The sequence below is a fragment of the Musca autumnalis genome, unplaced genomic scaffold (assembly GCF_047663935.1).
Source record: "Musca autumnalis isolate F117 unplaced genomic scaffold, ASM4766393v1 scaffold_4, whole genome shotgun sequence".
In the NCBI taxonomy this organism is placed as follows: Eukaryota; Metazoa; Arthropoda; class Insecta; order Diptera; family Muscidae; genus Musca; species Musca autumnalis.
In genome coordinates, this window is record NW_027411977.1 from 166,113,927 (window position 1) to 166,139,398 (window position 25,472).

General features: G+C 33.2%; 1 protein-coding gene and 1 pseudogene across 2 annotated transcripts in view; both read left to right on the top strand.

Moving 5' to 3' along the window:
* The window catches only part of LOC141401625 (uncharacterized), a 34,967-nt pseudogene extending 29,411 nt beyond the window's left edge, over window positions 1–5,556 (top strand).
* The window catches only part of LOC141403907 (limbic system-associated membrane protein), a 122,813-nt gene extending 99,030 nt beyond the window's left edge, over window positions 1–23,783 (top strand). For both annotated transcript variants that reach the window (XM_073986997.1, XM_073986996.1), the window contains 5 exons: window positions 16,379–16,648; window positions 16,707–16,804; window positions 22,023–22,325; window positions 22,381–22,551; window positions 22,699–23,783. In XM_073986997.1, the coding sequence (XP_073843098.1) occupies window positions 16,379–16,648; window positions 16,707–16,804; window positions 22,023–22,325; window positions 22,381–22,551; window positions 22,699–22,857 (1,001 nt within the window). In that variant the 3' untranslated portion in view covers window positions 22,858–23,783. The remainder of the gene's footprint in view (window positions 1–16,378; window positions 16,649–16,706; window positions 16,805–22,022; window positions 22,326–22,380; window positions 22,552–22,698) is intronic.
* The last annotated feature ends 1,689 nt before the right edge of the window (window positions 23,784–25,472 follow it).

Genomic DNA, 25,472 nt, shown 5'->3' on the forward strand with positions numbered 1-25,472 from the left:
AAATACTTATCATAAGTATGTTTCACTTTATTCTACAAATCTTGAAGTTCCGTGTTACGAATCTCCAGATTGAAAACATTGTGATTTTCAGGCTTAATAAGGTTGAAACCAGCTATAAATTTGACAACAATGTCAGACGGAGTGCAGTGACCGACATGATTAGAAAGAAGAAAACCCCAAAAAATATCGACAAAAATTCGAAAAAAAAACCTCAAAAAGTCACTTTTAACTATTTCAGAAAGTCAACTAGAACCGAATGTAGGGTGCGCACGGTCTAATTTGCAGACAAATATCGAGAGAAATAAGCACGATGGCCAATAACAACGAAAAGCGGGTGAAATTTAAGTAAAATTTCGAAAAAAAAAAACACAAGTTTTTGACAAAATAATGATAAAATCGTATATTACCGACTGTAGGGTGCACACTATCACACTATGTGGTAAAAACGTCAAGTGTCAAGTGACGATTCCATTCTCTACTCATTCAAAATCAAGGATGATACCCTACCATCTGCCGTATATAAAGATGAGTTTATCATCATCGACGCACTAACACCGAACCATTTGTTATTAGGGTTAGCAGCAGAAACTTCTTTGCGAATACAACTAAGATCTGCGACAACGATCTCACCAAACCCAGCAATTTGCAAATAACTCCTGGAGACTATGGGTATTTAGATATGATACGATGTTGGTGAGCAAGATTTCAACTGTTAATTCCTTTGCGTATACGTCAAATGAAAACTCATCTGAAATCAATTGGATTTCATTTGACGTTTAAGCAATGGAATTGACAGTTAAAATCGATTGGATTTCGTAAATGTAAACTAAGTATATGAGTCGATTGCGATTGCTTTTTTAGACAGAGTGATTAACTGACTTCCAAATGCTAGAAGGGTTACTTTATTTACTAAAACAAATTTGAGTTGTTACTCCTTTATGTATTCAATCTCATTGTTGCCATATGTGGCCCATTGCATATGTATGTTTACATGCACATACATAAAGTAATAATCTTGTTGTTATTTTTTAATAACGGCAATGTCTAACGTAAGAAAACAACTAGCTTCAAAGGGCAACGAAGAGACGATAATATTTCGAATTTGAATACGCAGTGAACAGCCTGTTTTTAAAGAGCCACATTACATTTAATTATTAATAAAAATTTTATATAAACATTTCAAAGTGAACAAAAAAGTTGTTTCGCGTTTTGAACTAAATGAAATGATATGACATTTCGTCGGTGTCATGCTTAAGTGTTCCATTTGGCTGATTCGAGAAAAACTCAAGTTAATGTTTGAGTCTATACAGTCTAAAAGTGGTGCAAAAATCTAATACTTTAAGACAGTGCCCAGCAAACCAAAAATAAACATCAGAGTTCGGTCCGAAAGTCGGATGAAACGAGCGAGTTCGGATCCGAATTCGGTTCGAACTCTGACCGAAAGTCATATGGCGTGGTTGAAGTGTTCTCCGACCGAAATTCGGATGAAAATCTGATGTTTTAGCCGACTTTCGGACCGAATTCGGTCCGAACTCTGATGAACTATCGTATGAACTTCTGATTTATTTACCAGCATTCGACCAGAATTTGTTTTTATTATTAAAAGATGTTGAAAATACACAGTTAGTTATTTTCTCTCTGCTTATTTACACTTAATTTTGCCGCAGCAGAACAAGGGAAAATAGAAAATTAGTATAACCGTACTGTAAACGGAATAAAAACTGACTTCTATAAATCATATTTGGAATTATCGAAATTTTGCTGTATTAACAAATGTTATCTTTATCTAGCTATTCCAAGGATTGAAATCAATGTTCATGGCGTTCATGAAGTCTCACTTCCCACATTTTGAGACGTTGTCCGTAATTATAATGTTATAAAAAATCGGACACGATGGCGATATTCTGATTCTAATGATGATATAACCACAATTGCCATTGTATTGTATATCAGTATGTCTAAGCTGTTATTTTAGACATTTTGAATAACTTTGTCTGATTTCCCAATCGATTTTTCTGTCATTTCGATCTAGTGATATCTCAAGTTATCGGGATTTTACTGTATTCCAAAATCTGGAGTTGATCACGCTACCCCACTTATTAAACACAGTGTTTATAGCGTTTTTGTAGTCACGCTTACTAAAATTAGGTATATTATCTTATAAAATCATTTTTAAAAATTTGGGACGACCACGTTATTTCACTTCCACGAAGATCATTCAGGGTGAAGACAGTAATTACAATAGTATTGCAAACAATTTTTAAGCAATACGTTCAAAAATTTAATGGATTTCACGACTTAGCCGTATAAAAAATAGCTTACGACCTATTCTCAGACCTATGAACTCAACATAAAATTTTATCAAATTTGGTCCAGCCGTTTCGGAACAGTTCAAATCCGAACACCGTGACAGGAGAATTTTAATATAATATTGTCAAATATTTCATATTCCATTTGAAAAAAAATGTTAAAATTTTTTTCGCGCTACATCAAAGATTTTTGGTACATAGGTTAAGAAAAAAAAATCCCCAATACGAATCTGGTCGCGAGCCAATTTTTGGTTGTTGCGGACAAAAGTTATGGCGCTTTTATTTCGCTTTTTAAGAAAAATAATATTATAAAAACGCTAATTATTTTAATGAGTACCATTGTTACACAAAAGTTCTCTCGAAGTTACTTCAGAGAGTAGATTGCATAATACCCGCAAAATGTTACACAGAATTCGCGGAATGTACATAAAATTGATAATTTATTGAATATAAGACAACTTTTTTCAAAATTAAAGCCCATTTAGTGGTCATAAAATTACATAAAAACGTTGTGGATCAAAACTTCACGGCCAATCAAATGAGACTACAATCGTACAGATTGGTGTTATAGTTTTGATGTTGCAGCCAAAATAACCACATATTTTGCTCAAAAAAATTTTTTTTGTTTGACAAAATATTTATTCACATGCATTATGTAGTAGAAAATATTGTAAAAATCTATAGGAATACTACCTTCATTTTGCTTAAATCTCCTAATAAAATAGACGGATTTTGCTTTATTGACAATCATATTAAAGCTTTCCCATTAGGGAAGGTAATTAGGTTGATGAGGATATATTTTAAAACTTCTGAAATGGAAACAGAGGTCAAATAACCCATTTTAATTTATATGAATTTTAAAGTACGTGTAAATCGCGTAATTATCAAAATCATTTTGTCCGCATGTGACTTTCATGTACAGCAAGACTATATCTTTTAATTTAAATATATTTTTCGAAATTTACATTGGAGGCTAAGATGTAGCATCTGCTGTAACCTAGTATTAAAAAAACTTTAAAATATATATATCTATTTCAGGGCGATCAATCAAGAACCGTGGATGTAGCATCCATCACACACTATTTTTTGTGATAAAATGAATGTAGCTCCCTTATCAGTGATGTTTTCAAATCTCTGTTTCCACTAAAACGAAGATGCTGTACTAGTTGTTTTATTGCAGTGGAAACGAACCGCAGAAAACGCGATAAAATACGCGATATTTCCAAAAACAATTTTAGATGATTTTTCTACTTTGGAATTTCTTGTAACTCGCGTTTTAGTAGATGGATTTTCACGTGCAATGATTTATTGGGTCAGGAACGTAAAAAACTAAAATGTGCAATCAAGTACGAAGAAATCGAATGACAATTGTTAAAATTAGGCCCGAAAAATATGATTTTTAGAAAAATGTTTGCACAAAATTTTCGCATTTGGATGCATATTTCTATGAAGCTGTGCAGAGTACATTCACAATATTCGTATCAAATAACTCAGAATCGCAAGTACTACAATCCCAAATATGGTTTTTTGAAAAACCTGCTTGCGGAATGAAATTAGAAGGAAATTTCAAAAAACACTGTAAATCTGGCTTCAAAATGTCAGCATCATTTAATGGTAGAAGCAGACGAAATTTTGAAAAGTAATACATTAGTGAGATGATCCTTATTTAGTTTGCTTCTGCTTTTACTTTGACAGGAAACTCGAGAGATGTGTGGTTTACTCACAAATCGAGAGATAACAAAAAAGACACGTTGGCTTCAACCCATTTTCACCAATTTTTTAACATAAATATAGCCACAGCTTCGACGCAAATTATCTTTTAAGGCCAACATTTTTTGCCTCGTCCAAAAACATTTCATTTTATCCAAAAGTATTTAATTTGTATAATATACAATCACGAGTCTCGTGTTCTAAAAGGGTAAACCTTGGATTCAGCTATGTTAAATTTTCAAAAATATTGGTGATATATATATACATATATATATATATATATATATATATATATATATATATATATATATATATATACCGATGTCTAATAATCTCTGAGATTTTGTATTGTAAGCTCTATTTTAGACATTTTAAAGAACTATGACTGATTTCCCATCCGATTATTCTGAAATTTTGGTCAACTGACATTTAAAATTATCGGAATTTTACTGTATTCAAAAATGTGAAGTTAACCGCGATATCTCGCTTATTGAAGCCAGTGTTTATAGCGCTTTTTAAGCCACGCTTACTTACATTAAGTATATTATCTGTAATTATACATTTTTTCAAAAAATTATGCGGACCGCGGTATTTCACTTCCGAGACGATCTTTCGGAGCCAAGACAATAATTACCATAGTACTGCAAACAATTCCTAAACAAAACGTTCGAAAATTTCTTTGTGGGGGAGGTACCTTCACTGACCAGTATAAAAAATAGCTAAAACCGGTCCTGTCGTTTCGGCAGAGTTTAATTACGAGTCTGAATTGTATAAATGATTCGGTGAATGTTAAGACAAAGGGTTACATTGAATTAAGTTCCGGCTGTGTAAATAGTTCTGAAAAAACTCCACTGAAAGAGACTGCAAGACTGATCTATGGACTGCAGCAGCAAAACAAAAATTAAAGGTTGAGAAAGAACTGCAATCAATGGAGAATTTCAGTTATAGTATAGTCCGTCTCCCAATTGTGTTTGGTATCGGTGAAAAACGTTATTTTATGCCACGAATTATCATTGCTGCCATTTATAAACATTTAAACGAAACTATGAAATTATTGTGGAACGACGCCATGTGACTTGCCACAGTTCATGTCGGTGATGTTTGCGCTGCAATTTGGCAGTTGGCTTTAAGTGAAAAACTCACCGAGGAATTTACAATATTGTGGATGATGCAGAATCTACCCAGGGAACAATAAGCGATATTTTAGGCGACATATTTTCCATGACTATTTCGGTATAGTGATGTCAAACCTAACTAAGCTGAGTCTCTCGGATACTGTAAGTGAAATTAACGATAAACACATGAAATTTGTCAACAAAATGGCCTAACAAATACACCATTAACACCTTATTTGAATGAAGAACAGCTCTACCATAAACATCTCAATTTGGATAACACCAAATTAAAAGAATTCGGCTATGAATTAAAACATCCAAAAGTTACTAACGATCTCGTTAAGGCAATTATTGATGACTATGTCGAACGAAAATTATTTCCCAAATCTTTGTTTAATTATTATCAAAAACACATCTTTTAAGTTTAAATGTACTGTGCTAGAATCTGGTTTTTCCATTCACATGTCGGATAGAAGTCAGAAATATTATATATAATTTATACATTAATTAAGTAAATTGTTCGATATATAAGGCATCGATGTTTTTATAGTACAGGAGGATAGAAAAAAGACTTAAATAGATAAAGGAGTAGATTACGTTTAAGGATGCGTTTAAGTCATCGTAACAACGGCCACTCCTTGGTCCCTTGTGTTTATTCTGGATACTTTGGAAATGATAGAAAATAAAAGAGTATATATCTTGCCAAGCCATGAGATCTATGTCTGATAAGAAAATACGAATATGTTCTCATATATAACAAGTGTCTGTTTACAACAATCCTAGACCGTTTCTATCTCCTTTACAACTCCAAATTGTCTAAAGTAGTTGACACCATTGTCTTCCCACTACTACAGTTGATTGTTGTGTTGCAGGAGAGTTAGTTTAGTGGATAGAACTGAGGTCAACCGTGGCATAGCCGTCTTACCACAAGCAGTTGTCAAGCCTTCTACACATTGACTTGTCCAGATATAAACACCCCCTGCATTAGGAGATCGATTGGCACGTTAAGCCGTCACATCGCTTCTAGATTGTGATCCCACTCGATGCATAATATTGTCTTGTACTTCATTTTCTGAGCTTCACAGGAGCTTTATTTTGCATAACATATTTTTTCAATTCATTACGATTTAATAGTCTTCTTTGTTTGTCCGACATTAAAAAATAAAAAACATAGAAATTAGTATTAAAATAAAAGACAACAATTGTAAAAAAAAGACAGGATACTATTGTATGTTAATAGTATCGGACGATGAGTATTTTATAGTATTATTGTAGTCATTTTTGATACTATATTTTTTGTCTTCGACTGAAAGTTAAAACATAAAATTATTGATTGATATTATTCTGGTGTTAATAGCAGATTTTATGGTTCTTAAACTAATCTTTAATTTTATTAAACTTCTTCTAAAATAGGTATACATACATTAGGCCGGGGCGATTTGAAAACCTTAATGGGCTCTTCGCGTTTCTGGTTCCTGGGGTTGAACTGAGCAAAAAAGTCTACTGGACCATATCTCTACGATGAAAATCGAACCTCCCGATTTTGACTTTAAGTTTTTTATTGACGTTTTTTGGATATTTTGGCATATAACAGCCAAACCATTGGGATTTTTGATACAACACAAAGACAAACATTGTAGCCAAGACAGTAATTGAAAGCTCTCTAATACATCGCAAAAGCATTGGAACACTCCTTCAGGCAGTTTTGGCCTTGAAAATGTGCAAATTTTTCAGAAAATGTCGATAAATGACATTGTGCTACAAAATTTTACCCGAAAAATATTCAAGTGTTCTGATGCAAAATTATATCGTGTTGGCATCCATGGACAACGACAATGCCTTTATTTTGTTTGGGTCACTTCGTTTTATTTTTTTATAACGGTAAAAGTAGTGAAAATCTGGGTTTCTTACATTTTCAAATTTAAACGGGCATATCTTATTTTTCCACAACGGATTTCTTTTGATCCTTCTTCCTTTTAAAGGGGTAAATAATGTCTTTTGAATAAGCTATTATTGTTTTAAATCGGTTAACAAATGGCTAAGTTATAGTGGTTTATGTCTGAAAAACCCCACAAAAAACCTATAAAGGAATTTCTCATAATTTTCAAAAATATAATGTTTTTTTGTTTTGTTCAATATTTATTTTGAAAATTATGAGAAATTCCTTTATAGGTTTTTTGTGTGGTTTTTCAGACATAAACCACTATAACTTAGCCATTTGTTAACCGATTTAAAACAATAATAGCTTATTCAAAAGACATTATTCACCCCTTTAAAAGGAAGAAGGATCAAAAGAAATCCGTTGTGGAAAAAATAAGATATGCCCGTTTAAATTTGAAAATGTAAGAAACCCAGATTTTCACTACTTTTACCGTTATAAAAAAATAAAACGAAGTGACCCAAACGAAATAAAGGCATTGTCGTTGTCCATGGATGCCAACACGATATAATTTTGCATCAGAACACTTGAATATTTTTCGGGTAAAATTTTGTAGCACAATGTCATTTATCGACATTTTCTGAAAAATTTGCACATTCTTAAGGCCAAAACTGCCTGAAGGAGCGTTCCAATGCTTTTGCGATGTATTAGAGAGTTTTCAATTACTGTCTTGGCTACAATGTTTGTCTTTGTGTTGGATCGAAAATCCCAATGGTTTGGCTGTTATATGCCAAAATATCCAAAAAACGTCAGTAAAAAACTTAAAGTCAAAATCGGGAGGCTCGATTTTTACGGTAGATATATGGTCCAGTGGACTTTTTTGCTCAGTTCAATCCCAGGAATCAGAAACGCGAAGGGCTCATTAAGGTTTTTTTGCTTCCACACAAATCGCCCCACCCTAACATACATACATGTGTAAGAATTATATTTTTGTGGATATTATTTGTGAGAATAAAATTTGTCAAATTTTTGTGCAAAAAAACACCGTGACAGGAAATATATATATATATATATATATATATATATATATATATATATATATATATATATATATATATATATATATGAAGTGATTTGTTTTTTATACCCTACACCACTATGTGGGGAGGGTATTATAAGTTGGTTTTGGCCAAAAAGTTTGTAACGCATCGAAATAATGATCGTAGACCCATACTTATATATATCAAAATGAATGTCTCGACGAGCTGAGTCGATCTGGCTATGTGTGTCCGTCCGTCAGTCCGTCCGTCCGTCCGTCTGTCCGTCTATCCATCTAAACCTTGTAATCACGCTACAGGTCGCAATTTTGATCGGAACGTCACGAAATTTTGGGTGTTGATGGGGGTCCCGGAGGGGAAGAAGCCTATTGATTTTGGTGATGGTCGGATAATATTTAGGGATCGGAATGGGCAAAAAACTTATGTGGATAAAAAGACAACGTTTTTTTCCAAAGCGAATATCTCAGCTTCTATAAGGGGTATACCAAAAGCAAAACCTGACAATGAAAGTAGAAAATATCACCTTTCTAATGATGTAAAGTAGGTTCTTGTAAGTGACCAAACAACGAAGATATCACAATAGTCGCAAATAAACCCCAAATTTTCATGTTTGTGATTTTAGTTATAATGACGAATATCACAGCTTTGGCTGGGGACTTTCCAAAAGCAAAGCCTGACTATGAAAGTAGAAGATTCCACCTTTACAATGATGCAAACTAGGTCGGCGTAGGTGACCAAATAGCGGAGATATCACAATAGTCGGCAATTCATTCCATTTTTCCATTTTTTTGGAAATCACGCTACAGGCCTCAATTTTGATCGGATCGTCACGAAATTTTGAGAGTTAATGGGGATCTGAAAGAGGAAGAAGCCTATTGATTTTGGTGAGGATCGAATAATATTTAGGGGTCGGAATGGGCAAAAAACTTATTTGGATAAAAAGACAACGTTTTTTTCCAAAGCTAATATCTCAGCTTCTATAAGGGGTATTCCAAACGCAAAACCTGATAATGAAAGTAGAAAATATCACCTTTCTAACGATGTAAAGTAGGTTCTCGTGGGTGATCAAACAACGAAGATATCACAATAGTCGCAAATTAAACCCAAATTTTCATGTTTGTGATTTTAGTTATAATGACGAATATCAGAGCTTTGGCTGGAGACTTTCCAAAAGCAAAGCCTGACTATGAAATTAGAAGATTCCACCTTTACAATGATGCAAACTAGGTCGGCGTAGGTGACCAAATAGCGGAGATATCACAATATTCGATAATACATCCCATTTTTCCATTTTTTGGAAATCACGCTACTGGGCGCAATTTTGATCGGATCATCACGAAATTTCGAGGGTTAATGAGGGTCTCACAGAGGAAGAATCCTATTGATTTTGATGATGGTCGGATAATATTTAGGGGTCGGAATGAGCAAAAACTTTATTTGGAGAAAAAGTCAACATTTTATTCCAAAGCAAATATCTCAACGTCTATAAGGGGTCTATAAAAAGCAAAACCTGGCAATGAAAGTATAAAATATCACCTTTACAACAATGTAACGTAGGTTGTCGTAGGTGGTCTAACAACGAAGATATCGCAATAGTCGCTAATAAAACCCGACTTCTCATTTTTGCGATTTTAATAATAATGACGGATATCATACCTTTGGTTGGGGACCTTCTAAAAGCAAAGCCTGACTAAGAAAGTAGAAAATCCCATCTTTGAAATTATGCAAAGTAGGTTGGCGTAGGTAGTCAAATAATAGAGATATCGCAACAGTCGTTAATGCATCCTTTTATCCACTTTTTCTGCAATCACACTACAGGTCGGAATTTTGATCGGATCATCACGAAATTTTCTCACAGAGTAGAAGCATATTGATGTTGGTGATGTCGACAATAGTCAAATATAAAATTAAATATTAATTATTTTGGTTCAGTTCGCCTTAAGTCATTTGGTATAAAAGCCAGATAGGTGAAAACGTTCGTATCTCCATAATAGAAATGTTTTCGAGTGAAAAGATTATTCACAGAGGAAGTGGTGTAGGGTATCACATAGTCGGCCCCGTGCCGACTATAGCCTTTTCTCACTTGTTTTACGTATAACAAAAAGTAATAAATTTTGCCAATTAATAATAAAATAAAAAAGGCACACTATTATTTTTAACGAAAAACTTAAAAATATTTCAAAATATACACTCAAAAAATTGTCCGTACCCAATACATATGTATTTAAAAAATGTATATTATCATGATGTATGACGTTCCTTAATACTTGGTATGATATCCTTTAGCAGTGATTACATCTCTTAAGTGATTTTTCATCGATAAAGCCAATTTTTCAGTGGTATCTGCACCAATATTCCGCCATTCTTGTTAGTTATTTTATGTTGTCGATTTTTGTTTCTAAAATACCCCATAAATGTTCTATGGGATTTAAATCTGGGCTCTGGGGAGTTTGAGGCAACACTTCCTTAACGTTGTAGAGCAGCCATTCTCGCACAACCATGGAACTGTGCTTTGGGTAGTTGTCGTGCATGAAACGGTAATCGTCCTGTATGCCCAAATTAGTGGCGCTAGTTTTTAAATTTTCTTTTAATATGTTCAAATATTTAAATTTATCCATCGTGGTTTCCATGAACACCAAATTTCCCACACCTCCAGCTGTCATTGAACCCACACCATCACTGACCCACCACCGTGTTTCACAGTTGCTTTTATACGCGGTGTTTTCTCTATGCCACACAAAACGTCTTCCATCCGACCCAAAAATATTACATTTTCTTTCGTCAGTAAAAATAACTGATTTCCAGAAGTCGTCAGGCTTGTCTACATATTTTTTGGCATATTCTAATCGCTGTTTTATGTCCTTTTTTGATTTAAAGTTTTTTTTTTCGTGGAACACATGCCTTGTACTGGTTGTCATGAAGAAAATTTCGTACCGTTTTTTTTTTTTTTGTAATTTTGTATCACATATTGGACAGATGATTTTGGTCTAGAAACATTTTTAGAGATTTCAAGACAACTTTTTCCTTCATTATGCAGTTTAATAATCAATCATTTGATGGCAATAGGAATCTTAGAATGATTTTTATTATTCGAACTCATATTGCATGGTTGTTGCAACACACTACTCAGACAAAGTACTTTATAGACCGGAAAATGCTCTAATTTTACCTCAACTTCAAAAAATATAGATCCGTTATGTTAGAGAAATTAATATTTCTCTCTGGACAATGATCCGATTGAATAAAAACAACAAACATGAAAGAACCGTTATACAAGATTGAATCGCACGGACAATTGTTTTAGTTATTTTTTACGTTTTTTTTTATTTTTTGTATAAAATAATAGTGAAACATGTTTATTTAATTATTAGTTTGCAATTATTATAAAGAACTGTTGTATTTTTAAATCAAAATTTAATTCACTCGAATCGAGTAATTATTTTTTAAATTATAATCAAATATTTTTCAGTTGTATGGGGGTACGGACAATTGTTTGAGACAGTGTAGATAGATATAGATAACATAAAAACTTGAAGCGTATGTTTCTCAAAATAACATTGTTGAAGTCAGTGTCCAATGTAGCTTTAATACGAATAAACCTATCTTCATATATCTCCTTTCGAGTACATCAAAATTAAACGAACAAAATTATACCGATTTATGGCCAAAGAAAGGTGCATTTTTTGTGAAGAATGGAAATGGTGACTTTGCCAGTCCACTTTGCCTACAGATATCAAACCGATCAAAATTGAACAACAACCAACTACAAAAATGCACCTTAGATCTCAATAAACAACTTTCTAGAGAACTTTCCCTAGTATAAGATATAATTATTAGCTAATTAAAATGCCTACAAATTTATGTGTGTAATGATCGGTCCATTCATTTTCAACCTAGAGTGAGCGCCGAAAACTATTTTTTAGAGGCGTAGGCAATATTTTTAACATAATAATTACCCAAAGTAGCTCAAGATATGCCCTTGCAGATGAAAAAAAGTCTCCTAAAAAGTGTGGATTTGCTTTTTTGGTCTGCACGACTGGGGTTAACCCATTAAAGAAAAATTAACAAATTCGAAGGCTTATACTATAAGTTTCACATTAAGTGATAATGTTAAGAAGGCAATAAATCCGTTCGAAAAATCCAAACAAGAACAATGTCAAGCAATTGTTATTTTTATTAATGGCAGTGGCTGTGGAATTGTATTTTAATTCATTCTGAAGCAATCAACATTTTAGTAATTACAGTTTAACGCCCTCTACATTTCAATAGTAAAACTTTTAAGTTTTTGTACTTTTGTCATTGTGATTTTATACCTTTTTATATATCCTATTGTGATTGATCTTTACATTTTTAAAGTTAACAGCTAAAAATACACCTCTGTAAATATATTTAATACTACTACTTTAAGCAACTATGTACTACTAAATTTTATCATACATGTCTAAACGACTTTGGCGCTTCTCAAAAGTGAAGCTAAGTAGAATAAAACTCAATAAATTCGTTCATTCCTCTTGAGCAACTTGAACTCTGTACATCAAGCTCAGTGCTTCCTTAAGTAGTTGAAACTGATAACAGATCATCATCCGCAACATAGAGAGTGAATCAATCAAACGATCAACGAAAATCGTGTTTTCTTTATTGGCGCCCAACTCAGTGGCCATGTAACACGACCACTTTCTACCATCAACAGCCGAGGACTACAGCAACAAAAGGCTCGTAATTTGTGAAAGCACAGAGTCTTCGCAATCGTCTTGTTTCACAGAAGACCTATACAGATGGCCATATAAGACAACGGGTTATTCCTGTAAAACAATTTGAACACTACATATCAACTTGAATGCTTCCAGAAGTACATGAAACCGATAATAGTGCATCATCACGCAATTTGAACACTGTACATCAACCTCAATGCTTCCTTAAGTACATGAAACTGATAGCAGTGCATCATCACGCACATTGGACACAACACATCAACTTCAATGCTTCTGAAGTACATGAAACCGATAATAGTGCATCATTAGTACCTACGTAGTGTGGATAAACATCATTTCTGCACCCACCAAATTATGCCGTTCACTTCAACAACAATGCAGGTTTACTCCAGGGGGAGGTTCCGTAGAAAGTCTATGGTTTCAGCATCCAACAAGACTTGTTCAACACAATCTTCCTACCATAATTGCAGTTTTGGCAGATTCAACAAACTGATACCTCACCACAATTCAAGAACCCAATATCCTACTACAGTTTACTTAGCAGATCTAACAATCAATTAGCCGGCATGCAGTTTATTGTAACAGATTCAACAATCCAATTCCTGATACAGTTTGCCATAGCAGTTCCCACAATCATTTATTTCTGTTGCTTAGTTAACAGCTAAAAATACACCTCTGTAAATATATTTAATACTACTACTTTAAGCAACTATGTACTACTAAATTTTATCATACATGTCTAAACGACTTTGGCGCTTCTCAAAAGTGAAGCTAAGTAGAATAAAACTCAATAAATTCGTTCATTCCTCTCAATGGTGGGCAAATTGCGAGAGACTCATGTATTTTTTACACTTTTGTGTGTGAGGCAGAGCATTTCTGCCCATCAGTGATTCCTCTTGAGCAACTTGAACTCTGTACATCAAGCTCAGTGCTTCCTTAAGTAGTTGAAACTGATAGCAGAGCATCACCCGCAATACAGAGAGTGAATCAACCAAACCATCTACGAAAATCGTGTTTTCTTTAATTCTCTTTAATTTACTTTTTTCTTCTTTTTTTCCTGTTAGAAGGGGGAGTTAAAATTAAGCATAAAAAATTAGTTTCATATTATAGTACAATATTCAAAAATATTTATATCTAAAAACTATTTTTTTCAGTTTTTAAACTTAGTCCTTAAAACAATTTGTTCGATACGCCAAATTATTCGTAAATTGACAAAATTGGGCATTTTTTGTTCCAAACGCCTTCATTTTTGCTGCGGAACACTTCGTTTTTGTCTCTTTTTGTTCCATACGCCAACCGGCATGGATATGGCACTAAAAAGTTCAAAGTTGTTTTGTTCCATCCATGGAACAAAAAGACAAATTTTTCGGTGTCGCAAGGAGAACGGCATTCTAAGTAGATTGCCAAAAGCTCAGTTCATCACTAGCTTTGATCTGAAGGATGCCTTTTGGCAGATTCCTTTGGATCAGAAATCACGAAACCACTTCAAAGTAATGCCTTTCGGGCTGTGCTATGCCCCGCAGACAATCGGGCATGTTCTGGAATTCGCCGTGTATCAATTTCACATCACACATGCACTTCACCTGTGAAAGCAATTGATGTTCTGTATTTCACGTGAAAAGAGCTTTCATATTTCACGAAAGAACTTTGGAAAGCTTTATTACAGCTTTCAAACTTTATCATTAACAATGAAAAAATATCAGTCTGTGTTGGCGTATCAACGAATACACATGCGTGTGTGGGTATGTACGCTTTGTTCTTTTGATTGTTTACGAAACAGACGTAGTCATATTTTGTTAAGAAAAATAAATATTTTTTTAAATGCTAATAGAATACACACTAAATTTTAGTCCTATGCAATTTATTGTAGAAAATTTCAATTATTTTCTTTAAAAAATAAGGATTCACTCAGCTTTCGCCATCAAAATTACAGTGTGAGGAATACACCCCAACTAGGTGTAAAGTGTGTTGCAGAACAGCTTTATGTGTGTTCGATAACGTGAGGTGCAGAGGTGAATGCCAGAACATGCCCGAATGTCTAGGTTAATGGATAAAGTGGTACCTCCGGATCTTAGGGCGGAAGTGTTTGTCTATCTCGATGATCTTCTGGTCATTTCGGAATCTTTCAATCGGCATCTGGAAGTTCTGAGTGTCATTGCTGGGAAAATTCGGGAATCTGCATTGACCATTAATGTTGAAAAGAGCCACTTCTGCGTTCCAGAAGTTAAGTACCTGGGTCATGTTGTGGGCAATGGGGTTAATAGAACGGATCCAGAAAAGGTAGCCGCCATTACCGATTTGCCCCGAGATCAGTGAAACAAGTTCTCAGATTCCTTATATTAGGGATTATACTTCGATTACCACGCCTATAACAGTCTGTTAAAAGTGAAGAATTTTTTATGGACCGATGTAAAATGGCGTACCATTTTTTATAGAACATTTATTTTTATACATGTAAATGGTGCACCATTTTACACCATTTTTTTTGTTTACGCAAAATTGTTATGTTTTAGGTTAGGTTTGTTTTTGTGTTTTCTTCTGATTTTTTAGGTTAGGTTTGTTTTTGTCTTTATATATTTAACTAGCGGACCCGGCGAACTTCGTCTCGCTATTAAGGAATAAAATTTCATACAAAAACTCAATTTTCGATTTTTCCAATTTTCCGACTTTTCCAGAGAGATTTTCCAAAATTTTCTTCCGTAAAGACCTTCCCCTCGAAAATACGAATAACTGACAAAAAAAATTTACAGAAATCGGCCTAGCCGTTCTCATTTTGTGAATTACTATACATTTTTTACACCATTTTTATATATATAGATTAATTATATATTATATATTTAATTAATTAATTTATTTGTATATCAAAGCTCGCTCTATGGGGTCTGTATGAAAATATTATAAGTTTGTTTTGCGAAAAAAAGCCCTGTAACACCGCCTCGCCCGCCCAGAAATCGGCCTAGCCGTTCTCATTTTATGAATTACTATACATTTTTTGCACCATTTTTATATATATAGATTAATTATATATTATATATTTAATTAATTAATTTATTTGTATATCAAAGCTCGCTCTATGGGGGCTGTATGAAAATATTATAAGTTTGTTTTGCGAAAAAAAGCCCTGTAACACCGCCTCGTGGTATACCATTTTTCATATTTCGACTAGATTAAGCGATTTAGATATGTCAAAGCCTATAAATCACCTTATGGTATAACACCGGCGATTCCCCAATTTGCGTCACCAAAAATTTACCTAATCCTCGAGGACATCTATAGGGCTGGTCTGTCTTTTTCACTGTCACTTACATACCTAAATCAGGGAAATAGAGTCTCTCTGCACTGAAAGACGACAGGCATGACACCGACGATTGGTATCCGTAATCATCTATAAGTATGGGGAGAATTTATTAATGTTCGAATAAATTAAATAGAAACATATTGAAAGAACTTACTTAAAATCGTAGTTATTTTATGTCTTCTGTAATATATACATATGAAGGAACTTTGGAACAGAGAAATTAATAGAAACGTATAATATTTAGTACCTATAAGGCAGTTATAAAAATTATTATCGAAAATAATTTTATTATTTTAGTACCTCCTACACTACGAGCTCTTCCACACAATGGACAAGTGACGGCAAGAAAAGGCAGCACGGTCACATTGGAATGTAAAGCATCTGGAAATCCTGTACCAACGATATATTGGTTTAAAAAAGATGTGTTTTCTGGACCTACGCATTTATCTGATAGTTCGACATTAATATTGGAAAACGTCGACAGACATCATGCAGGAATTTATCAATGTTCTGCTGATAATGGGGTTAAGGAAAGGGTATCGATGGATATTCAATTAACCATTTTGTGTAAGAATCTACCATTATATATTGTTCCAAATGTTTTAAATATAATATGTTTTTACAGCACCTCCAGAAATAACCGTCGAAAAGTCGTGGGTTCATGCTGCCGAAGGATATGACATAGAATTAGTGTGCGTAGTACATGGTGATGTCAATTCAGAGGTTTGTTTCTCAGTCTTTCATATAATAATGAAAAGCTCATGGACATACATATTTGTATGAATACATTGTTAATTCCAGAACTGCAATAATTTACTACGATAAGAATTTTTCCTTCATGATATGAAGAAAATATTAAATATTCATATCATGAAGGAAAAATTCTTATCGTAGTAAAAATTTGCAGATTCTTGCAAGTTCAGTAACACATATTATAGCTCCGTCTCAGTATTTGTTAATAGTAAAAGTTGCAAAAGAACGAACTATCGAACATGAGTTCCACATACAAATTTTTTTCAAAAAAATACGAGAACGACAAAAAGCCCCAAGGCCTGGGTACATAAGCTGCCTCGACTGATTGCCTTGCTTGCCTGCTTCATTTCTGACATAATAAAAATAAAAGAATAAAGAAGGCTCTGCCAATTTCGAACCCTTTCTTTTTTATTATATTTTCAGAAGCAAGCAAGGCAAACAGGCGAAGCAGCTTATGTATCCAGACCTTTATACCGAAAACAACTGGAACAAATATCAGTGTCCATGTGTGAGCCAATCAGAACCGACAAATATGTTGCAACTTTTATCGGTAAACATTTTTTAAAGAGAGCATCATTCAACGCAATTTTTGTTTAAAGAGAAGTAAACACTTTACAACTTTTTGTATACAGAAACGGTTTCTGGTAAAAGCTTGCAAAGTGCTAAAAATTTTAAAAACTGTTTAGTTCTGGAACAATTGAAATTTTAATTAATTATTTTTTCTCTTTGACATTCTATGGCGATCGGTTAACTTTTAACCCGTGCCACCTAAGCGATCTTTGTTTACATAGTAACTTGTATGGGACCCAAGGTGGATTTTCAAGAAAATTCCATAAAGGCCACACTTATAGTCCAGTAGATAAAAAAGAACTTTACTAGATCGTTGTAGAGACAGCCCGTGCCTAACCGATTTTACTTTAAAATTTTACCAGTCCATTGTTGTGACTAAGAAATGAATTTTACATAAATTTACGAAAATCGGGCCAGATTCTATATATATAAAAAAGGATGATGTTAGTTACTACGCTTATAACTCAAGAGCGGCTGAACAGATTTTGACAATTCGCACCAATTCGGAATGGTCTCATAGCAGAAAAGGATAAAACTTAAAAAAAATCGCGAAAATTTGCGAAAAATTTGCAAAAATATTTTTTCAAGAATGTCAATTTTTCCACAAATTGCTATCGAGCTTCGCGTTTGGAGTATACCTTGACACTTATTTGGACAGTTTTTGGCGAAAATGTTTTGTCAATTTTTGAAAGTTGTATAGAATTTTTTATTCACAATCAACTCGATTTTCATTTATTTTCAAGTGTCTTTTTAGGAAATTAACAGCGACAAAATTGGTTAAGAGGATAGGGCTTAGTTTAGAGTTTGTAAAGATTAGTGGTGTTTTCGGTCAAATTCCGACTGAAAAGATGAAGATGATAACGCGGAAAGAGGTTTCCACAGTTATGAGGAAAAAGGTACAAATCCACAAACATGGTTGTGGCATGTATACTTTTAAACTGTAAGTAAAAACATCTCCGAAAGATTTATTAGATTTATGCGGTATAAAATTTAAGCTGTACCAGATATATATTGATACCAGATATATAATGATGTCCCCACTGAAAAGGAGTACGAATTCAATCAGTTTAGTTCCCGCAGAGCTGAAAGGCCATTACAAATGGTCAAATACATATGTACACTGGTACTGTTGGTACACTGTATGTACAGTGGTGTGAAAAATAATAAGGACAGTGACATCCACAACTTTTGGTCGCTCCTAAAATGTGTAAAATGGAAGAATTTGCGATGGAAATTTGTTTTTGAAAATGTACATGTATTGCAATAATAAATCCCGTTACGATTTTGTTTTCTTTCTGTTTAGTTTTTATACAAAACAAATATTTTTCGTAAAATCCGTGATTTCTGCTGTGAAAAATAATAAGGACAGTTTTTCCCTTTTAGTAAAAATAAATTGATATTATTTTTTTGTGATTCTTTCCTGTAAGTAAAAGTTTAAAATGAATTAATTTCTATTCATTAAATGTTAAATCCACCGGTATTTTTTAGTTTTTCTTTGCAAATATGGGTAAAAATACACATTGTTACCACGCTACTCGAGAAATCATTAAATGTTTACATAAAGAAGGAAATTCATACAGAAAAAGCTTAGAATCTTTAAAAACAATGGTGGAGGATGCAGCTAAGTGAACTTCAAAGGTAAAAGTCGTAGCAGAAATCCAAAAAGTGTACCTGTAATAATAAATGCGTTATTCGATGATTAAAAAAGATCCTTTTCCCACATCTTTACAAAGAAAAAACTAATTAAATATTAATTTTGACGCATCAACAACTCCTAAAACCCTCTAGGGTGGCCACATTAGAGCTCACAGTGTCAGAAAAGTATCATTTTAATCGAAAAATTATACACTTCCCACGTAGTGGTGTAGGGTATAAAAATATTCAGCAAATAATACAGTTTGCTAGAAATCACATCGCTTGGCCTCAGAAAAATTGCGTACCATTCTTTGGTCTGATGAAACCAAATATATTTTTTTGTTCCGATAGAGGAGTTTATCATGGTTGAAGACCTAAAAATCAATAATATAACCCAAAATATACTCTGAAGGCGGCTAAATATGGCAGAGGTAACAGCAAGGTGTGGGGCTCATTTTCTTACTATGCTGTGGGGTCTCTATTCAGTATTCAAAGTGTTTTTGAAATCACCAGATTAGATTGAAATTTTGGAAATTTTAATTCTTCCGTATGCTGTAGGGGGTGTGCCTCTCAAATGAGTCTTCAGCAAGGTTAATGACCCAAAAATGACGGCAAAATGAAAAAAGGTGTTCCAGGATAATTAAGTTAAGTTGTTAGAATGGCCCATACAATCCCTTGATTTGAACCCGATTGAAAAATGTTGTGGAATAAAGTTAACAAATCAAGCAGGGGAAAGTGTCCATCAAATTATGGCGACCTTTGGCAACTTATACAGGTTGCGTAGGACGCGATACCAGTAGAGAAGTGCCAAAATTTGGTCGACTCGATGCCCAGACAATGCGCTTCCGTTTTAGAAAACAAAGGATCGTCTACAAAGTATTAATGACACTGAAACACTTTATCTACCATTATTTAGTAAAAACCTGCATTAATTTCTTTCAAGTTTGGTCCTTATTAAAAGATTTCATGAAGTGTCCTTATTATTTTTCACACACCAAACTACGACAATTCGCATAAAATATAAAAGATAAATAAAATATGGTTGCAAGCAATCAAAATGTTTTTATAATACTTTTCTTAACATTTTAAGAAAACAATAAATTTTATAAACTAATGTAATTTTCACTTTTTTAGTCAGTTTTCAATGTAATCTTGGTTATGGATTGAAGTGTCCTTATTATTTTTCACACCACTGTATGTACATGGAAAAAGGATGATATTCAAAATTGGAAAGAAAAAACATGAAATCGGAGGTACTGGAGACTTTTTGGTCGAATTATCTGACAAATATTCTTTATCGGCCGACATAAGTAGGTAAATACTTATTCAACGTTATTTAGTTTGTGATATTAATTTGACTATGTTATTTACGTCGAAATTAAATATAGGTTGACCAAGTAATCGACAACAGTCACGTGTTAGTGTGACAAGACTTCAAGCGTGTGTTTCACACAAAGAACGGCAACTAACAGAATCAATGTACCAAGTACTGGATTGTACAGTCTTAGTCAAAATTCAATTATCGCATTTGTCCGTGTTACCAGAGCCATTGCATCTAATTCCGAACTTGCAATGCAAGTAGAATTCGGGAGATCTCGTTAAACAGAGAAGTCAGAAAAAAACAGACGAAGGTGGTTACCTGATAACGATCGGATCCCTCTGCTCAAAATAGGTTAATTGATTAAAACGCAAATTTAAATAAACACTATATTCAGTATTAAATTCAAATTCCTACGATCGCATTCCTTCCTTCGTATTCAATTGCTTGAGTGAAATATCGTGTTCATTGATGAAAACAAGAATTGCAGAAAACCATCGATTATGAAACGAATAGGGGCGATATGATATTATTTTGCTTCAACTGTGCTACCAAAAATTTTTATTTACATCGCAAAACGTGTTATTTGTTTAAAAAATATATTTTAAATAAAACACTGTAAAAATATATCACTTTGCCTCACAGTACCTTCTCTCTTCGCCAAACTGACAAAGAAATATTTGCCATTGAACAAGGTGATAGCAATAATATTATTATAGGTTTGAACCACAGCCATCAAGTTCTGTACCTAACAAACTGCGAGACGAAGTTCACCGGGTCCCCTAGTATTTTATAAAAATTATTTTCTAAAAAAAATTACCAGTCCTTTGTTGTGACTAAGAAATTAATTTTACATAAATTTATGAAAATCGGGCCAGATTTTGATATTGGTTCAATATTCTTATTTGGACAAATATACATAGGTAATTTGGGCCATATAATATAGCAAGCTATATTCGCTATTTAGCCGTAACAATAAACTTGTAAAGTTTTTTCATCGATTGGAAAAAATGTGGCCTGCAGAGCGATTTCCTGAAAATTTGCCTTTGATCCCCATACAAAGTTTAACCGAATATCATAAATTTTGTTAGAAATCTTTTTTAGCCACAATCTTCTTCTTTATTTGCCAATTCGGTTTTCGAATTATAGGCACCCAAAACAGTATTACAAAAAATCATTATTTGCTTAGGATATTATAATTTCACATATTTTTCAGGATCTCTGCAAAGGCATCTCTGTCTCTAGCATCACTTAAAAGTCTTCCAGAATCCCGAATTCCCGTCCATACTTGGATATTGTCTAGCCATATAGTTTCTTTACCGCCTCTTTTAGCTCTGCCAGCAATAGTTGTCCCCACACAATAATGAACTGGAAAATTTTTTCATTGATTAGACCATAAATGCGGCATTTAGAGTTTTTCGTGATTAACCTTTGGTCCCATACAAATTACTATGGAAACAAAGATTGCTCAATGGAACGGGTAAACGTAAACCGAAATTTCATACATGAGATTTTTGTATCAAATGGAAAAAATTTAGGGTGTATTTCTTTCATATATTTTTTTCTTTTTTGGGTCACTAATGTACATATATTGCGTAATTAGTTAATGGAAATTCACGGAAATTACGACAAATAGCTTCAATGTATTCAAAAAAATATTTTCAGATGTTGTGGTACCAGAACTCGTTTTTGCTCGATGCAACTGACAGACGGTCAATGTACTCAAGGGATGACCGGTACAGCTTGATTATTCGCAATTTCCAGTCGTCCGATTTTGGAAACTACAGTTGTGTTGCTGACAATGCTCTTGGAAGAACGAAAAAATACATTGAAGTTTCGGGAAGACCAGGACCCGCCGATTTCATTTCGCCAGCTTTAAGCGGCTCTTTAGATCATTATAATCTAACATGGACAATTGAGTCTATTCCTACTCTTGAAGAAATAAAGCTTTTATATAGACGGCTCTTGGTAAGCTTTATTACGTATGTATTTCTAATAGATAACTAAATAAACTGTATTGTAGATGAATGAAACCTATCAACACCCCGGGAAATGGCATGAATTCCATATTAAGCCTACAGCTGTCAGAACAGACAGCATCCATTACATAATGTCATATGTTATAAAAAATCTAGAACACAACGCTGTATATGAAGCTATTGTTCAAGCCAGAAACAGATATGGTTGGAACGAGGTATGTTATGCATATTTGCAACTGTTTTCCATAAAAGGTTTATATACGAAAAAAACTTCCAAAAATGTTAATTTGTTTAATTTGTTTGATAGATAGAATAAGAACTGCAAACTAATGTTGGGCTAATAAACTTCTTTAAAATTACAGATCAGTGACATACATCAATTCTACACAAGAAATCACGATTTGCTGTTGGATTTAGATATGGAATACAAAATGGGCATTTCTGGCAAAAATAAAGAAACCTGTAATACCTGTACAACTATAGTATTATTTTCATTTTTAACTGTATTAAATTACATTTAAAAAGCTATATCTATTTATTATGGATGACATTTATTTTTTATTGTAAAATGTGCCTTACATTAAACGTTTATTTTTTAAATTCATTACATTTATTTCTTTAATTTGATAAAATTCTATTAACACTGAAATTCGTAGAATTACACGTATTTTGCATATTCCATATTATATACTAAGTACAATTAATTTAATCTGAAAATTCTCATAAACGTTAAGTATTACATATTATATAAAATGAGGAGATTGGGTGGGTCATTATCCGATATTAGTTTGCCAAAATTACTATCATTTCAGAGACTAAAAACACTATTTGTAGTACATATATGTATTTAATTAGTCGATCCAGAATGCCTCCATAGATGGCTACACAAGCATAAGTATTATAAGCACAAAAACTAAAGACATGTTATACTTTCTAATATATGTATAAATATATATTATGTGTGTGTTATATGGACATACACATGCCAATAGTTTAGAAATGTATAAAATGAATGTATATAAATAATCATTTATTTGTAAGTTTTAACTAAATATAAAAAGTAAATGTGTTCGATTTACCCGAATCTTATATACCCACCATAATAATATATGCAGATGATCTAGATCGATAATTTTACACAGAAGTAACACAATCGTAATACTGCTTTGATAACGATTAGTTCGTTTATGTAAGAAAACTTGTATAGAACTTAGATTTCTAACACTGTCATTTTAGCCAATAATTTAAGAGCAATACAAGTAAGTTGAGTAAAAAATATAAATGGGTGACGAAGCAATTATACTACATGAAAATCCAGATATTATGCTGTAAGTAGTTTTAATTTTTTATTTTAATAGTTAAAGCAGTTTAAAGTTAATAAGAAAAAATAATTCATTTTTCGTTTCTAAATAAGTAAAATAAATGTAAATAATGATTTTAAAAAGTATTTAACATGTTATCTCAAATTCGTTAGATGATTTCATACAAAGAAATGTACAGTTGAACCTGTTACATTGCTTTTGGGTAGAGTTTCTGGTCGGGAAATCCCGACCCGGGAAATTTTTTGAAATGCCCGGGAATACGGGTATTTGTATTTTTCGTATATAAGTCTTATATTATTTCTCTTATAGTTATATAGCGATTATTCATGTCCCGATAATTCGCAATTCCCGATCATTTGTAACAAACTTAGGGTCCATAGTAAAAATCGCGATAATTCGCGTAAAGTACATACATTTTGGTCCTCTCAATAATTATTGTTTTTTTTTCTGGAATTCGAAGTCTGTATAACCTCAAATAATTCTGAACTTTTTGGAGCCATTTCCTTGTTGTTCTAGTCCATATTTTTATTAATGGCATTCTTGAAGTATATTAATTTGCTAAGATATAAAATCTGTGATCGACCTGAATTGTTGTTTTCTCCAAAATTATTGTATGTAATATTAAAAACTGTATAATGTGCAAGTGGCAAATCGTGTATATTAGGAATGGAAGTCAGTAATAACTATAGTATGTATGTTCATATAAGTACGCCTCTATATCTTTGGTGCCACCGTGGTGCAATTGTAAAGCTTTGTACACAAAAGGTCAACCTTGTAAAAATCCATTATCAACGGATTTACTCTATGATCGACACGCCATTCGAACCATAAAAAGAACTCCTCATATCATTGACCTAAAAAATAGAGTCGCACTGCACTCTTTGATAAGAAGGAAGCCTTTGCGAGGATGGTCGTGGGAAATAGAAATTTATATAAGCTTTGTTCCTTTACGTTAAAGTTTCTTCAAGTTTTACCATTTTTAACTCAGAAAGCGTTCCTTAACCCCAAAAAGTAGTAAAACTAGAAGCAATTTTTAAGAGAGTGAGGGAAAGCCAAAATGTTTTTCTCTTTTACTACTTTCTGCTCGACAAGTTTCGTTGTGTAAAAAGTGGAAAATCTGTCAAACTGCTGATTTGACATTTATTTGACAATTAAGGCAAAAGGAAAAAAGAAAACTACGCGCTTTGTCAAAGCAAAATAAAATAAAAGAAATTAACCCCGTGAAATAAAAAATAAAAAAGTGCAATTAATTTTTTGTTGTTATTTATTAAGCAGCCATGTTTGTTTTTGACATTGCTGCCAGATCTACTATTTTTCCGTTTCTTTACTTTTGTGCAAAACTTGTAACGTGAGAGCAATTTTCACAGTTCTCTGAGAGAAGAGAGAACTTCTCTCTTTTGCTACTTTTACTATTAAAAAAGTAAAGGAACAAAGCTATAATCTCCGCAAATTAGTCAGGAAGAATTGGTTGGCTTAAATAGCTGCCATATATAATGCATTGGTACTTTCAAGATTTTGGCGTATCGTCTTAATATTGTTCCAAATAGATAACTAATGATACAACTATAACTATGTTTGCTCTCTGTCACGTCTATGCCCCACAAACTCGATTTCTCATAGTCCCGGGAATTCCCGGGTTCCCGGGAATGAGAAATTTGTATTCCCGATTTCCCGGGAATGAAAAATAGTCGGGAATTCCCAAACTCTACTTTTGGGTTAAGACCTCTATGAAACGTGATTTACTTCCATTATCTGTGCTTCAATAATAGGTCTGTCTGGTTACTCAAGAGTTTTTAACAATTTGTACAAAATGT